We start from the raw sequence: 2,347 nt of genomic DNA, 5'->3' as shown, positions 1-2,347 counted from the left end.
TACAAATCCCTTCACCTGTGATGAGCGGCTGATACTGGAGTTTGCCCCAGTGAACGGGGGCTAGATGGTGACTGGGCAGTAGCCAAAATTGAGGCAAAGTGGGGATAGTGGGTTGGGGGTTCCCCAGGGAAGGGAGACCCAGATTGGTGGGAGACTGCCAGAGGGCAGCACCCCAGTTGAAAGAGCACCGGGGTCCAGGGAGGAACACAGGGGCCGGTAGTGGATCACTGGCCTGCAGAGGGTGCTCCTGGCTGGAAAATGAGTTAATTCCCAAGGATGACCAACAGGAGATGCTGCAGAGGTGAGTCCTGCACATTTACAGGCTGCTACAAAAAATGGGACATGCTAGGCCAAATCCATCCCCAGTGTAACTCCATTGGAGACCAGAGTTACATCCAGGTTGCATTTGTCCCATTGATTATGGAGAAGTTAACCTACTTCATGTGCCAAGAAGAAGAGAACAGGTACATGATAGATAGTTTCCCTCCTCCTGAAGATGTACACAGTAAGGGTAATAATTCTTCAGACCTGGAGACTGACCTCTTTTTCTCTTCTGCTAATGATTTGGTTTAGCACAGAGGGGAGATTTCTTTTTCCCTGTGAAAACAATAGCACCCGCTGTTTTGACAGCCCCTCCTGTTTGTATAGCACAATGGGCCCCTGATCTAGATAGGTGCCTCCAAGAACTATTATAAATCAAATAATAAAAGTAGACCTAGTTCTTAGCGATACAGTTGCTCCCTGGTGGAACTCTATTGCTGTAAATGGAGTTCCACTAGGCATGGGTTTGGACTCAGGCATTCTACTGAAAAACAGGGAGCCAATTTCACCCATAAGTGCAACTCCCACTGCATTATTGGCACCTTCTGTGGACGTGGCATGAAAGTTCTTTGCTTCCCAGGCTAGTCCTGGTCCCTTGTTCTTTTTATTCCTCTCTCCCTCCATGTATATGTACATTCAGAGAGACACAGGAATTAAATGAATCAGGAAAAAGAGGAGTGTAGGAATAGCTGGGATGCAAAGGGCTTTTATACAAAAGGGATGGGATCATCAACCAAAATCTTACAACCAAATCCTGGAAATAATTCCTCTTATCCTAAGGATACAGTGGGCTCCTGTGATAAAACTCAAACTGGCCAGGCAAGAGCTAATGAACTGCTCTGGGTTTGAGCAGCCCTGACCTGCCACCTCTGCAAAGGTGCATCATGGCAAACCTGGGAGGAGAGTGAGACTTCAACCCCCAGCTCCTGAATAGGACAGCAGTGGTTGCTTCCTTGCCCGCTGCCTATTAGAGTCCCCTGAGGGGAAGCTGGGCCTGGTGTTGGGGCGGCGCTGGGCGGGCCCCGCGCGCTATTCCCGGCGCCCCGCGCCCTGCAGCGGCTGCCGGGGGCCCGGCGCGGGGAGAGCGGCCCGCGCAGCCTGCAGCGCATCCAGTTCCTCTACCCGCCCTCGCTGCGGGAGCTGCTGCGCCTGTTGGCCTCGCTGCCCCAGAGCCTGCCTGGGCCCCCTGCCCTCCTCCTGCTGGATGGGCTGGAGCAGTACCTTGCTGGTTGCCCTGGCCCTCAGGCGGCCGCCCGGCTCTCAGCCCTGCTGGTGGACACGGCTTCGTACTTCACAGGGCGCCTCGGCGCGGACCCCCAAGGATCTGCCCCCTGCTGCCAGCTGGTCGCCTCCATGCAGGTCTCCTGGGAAACAGAGGTTGAGGATCATCTCTGTGTCCTCCAGCGCTACTTCCCAGCCCAGTGCTGGCTGTGCCCAGACCCGGCGGCAGCCTTGGGCCAGGAGGACTGCGGGGGCGACCGCATGTTCAGAGCGCGCCTGTCCCAGCCCGGTGCCGCAGTCCAGGAAGGGAAGCTGGGATTCGGCCTCGATGGAGAGATGAGAGTGTCCCTGGTTCCATGGGAGTGCGCAGAGGATCCAGGGGTGGCAGACACAGACAGAACTGCCGGGGCTGGGAAATGACCCCTGGGGCTCTGGAGATGTAAATTTGTCTGTGGGTTTCTGGCCTGGCCCTTGGCTGAACCTTGGGTGATTTAGGGGGAAATCCATCTCTCTACGTCCCCTCCTTGGCCTGCTTAGTTTGCCAACCCCAGTGAATAGAAATGAAGGAAAATTAAAAAAAAAAAAAAAAAAAAACTGTTATCAGTAACACACATATAATCACTGTGCAGGGCTATAGCCTGCCAGCAGCTTCCTGGAGAAAGAAAGACTTACTCTCTGTGGGCTTGTGGAAGTTCAATTTTTTTTCCCCCTTTGGATCTTTGACAGCCCAGGAAGGGCTGGACTCCCAATGCTCTCAGCCGGAGGATGGAGTCTCCCACAACCAGACCTGCAATGTCAACTGTCT

General features: G+C 54.2%; 1 protein-coding gene across 1 annotated transcript; it reads left to right on the top strand.

The window, feature by feature from the left end:
* Nucleotides 1–420: 420 nt before the first annotated feature.
* Nucleotides 421–2,136, top strand: LOC127053794 (ATPase SWSAP1-like). The gene is made up of 2 exons (XM_050959078.1): nucleotides 421–505; nucleotides 1,310–2,136. Exons 1-2 carry the CDS (start codon nucleotides 421–423, stop codon nucleotides 1,960–1,962), a joined length of 738 nt encoding a protein of 245 aa, XP_050815035.1. The 3' UTR covers nucleotides 1,963–2,136.
* Nucleotides 2,137–2,347: the final 211 nt, after the last annotated feature.

Source organism: Gopherus flavomarginatus, chromosome 6, assembly GCF_025201925.1.
Source record: "Gopherus flavomarginatus isolate rGopFla2 chromosome 6, rGopFla2.mat.asm, whole genome shotgun sequence".
Classification (NCBI taxonomy): Eukaryota; Metazoa; Chordata; order Testudines; family Testudinidae; genus Gopherus; species Gopherus flavomarginatus.
Note: the sequence above shows the minus strand (reverse complement) of the source record. Positions and strands in the feature narration are given on the sequence as shown.

Bases quoted from the DNA above. Each gene is read 5' to 3' on its own strand.
- LOC127053794 (XM_050959078.1), top strand. From the start codon at position 421: ATGGAGAAGTTAACCTACTTCATGTGCCAAGAAGAAGAGAACAGGTAC. The intron at 506-1,309 runs GTAAGGGTAATA...CCTGAGGGGAAG, and splicing joins TCCTCCTGAAGATGTACACA to CTGGGCCTGGTGTTGGGGCG.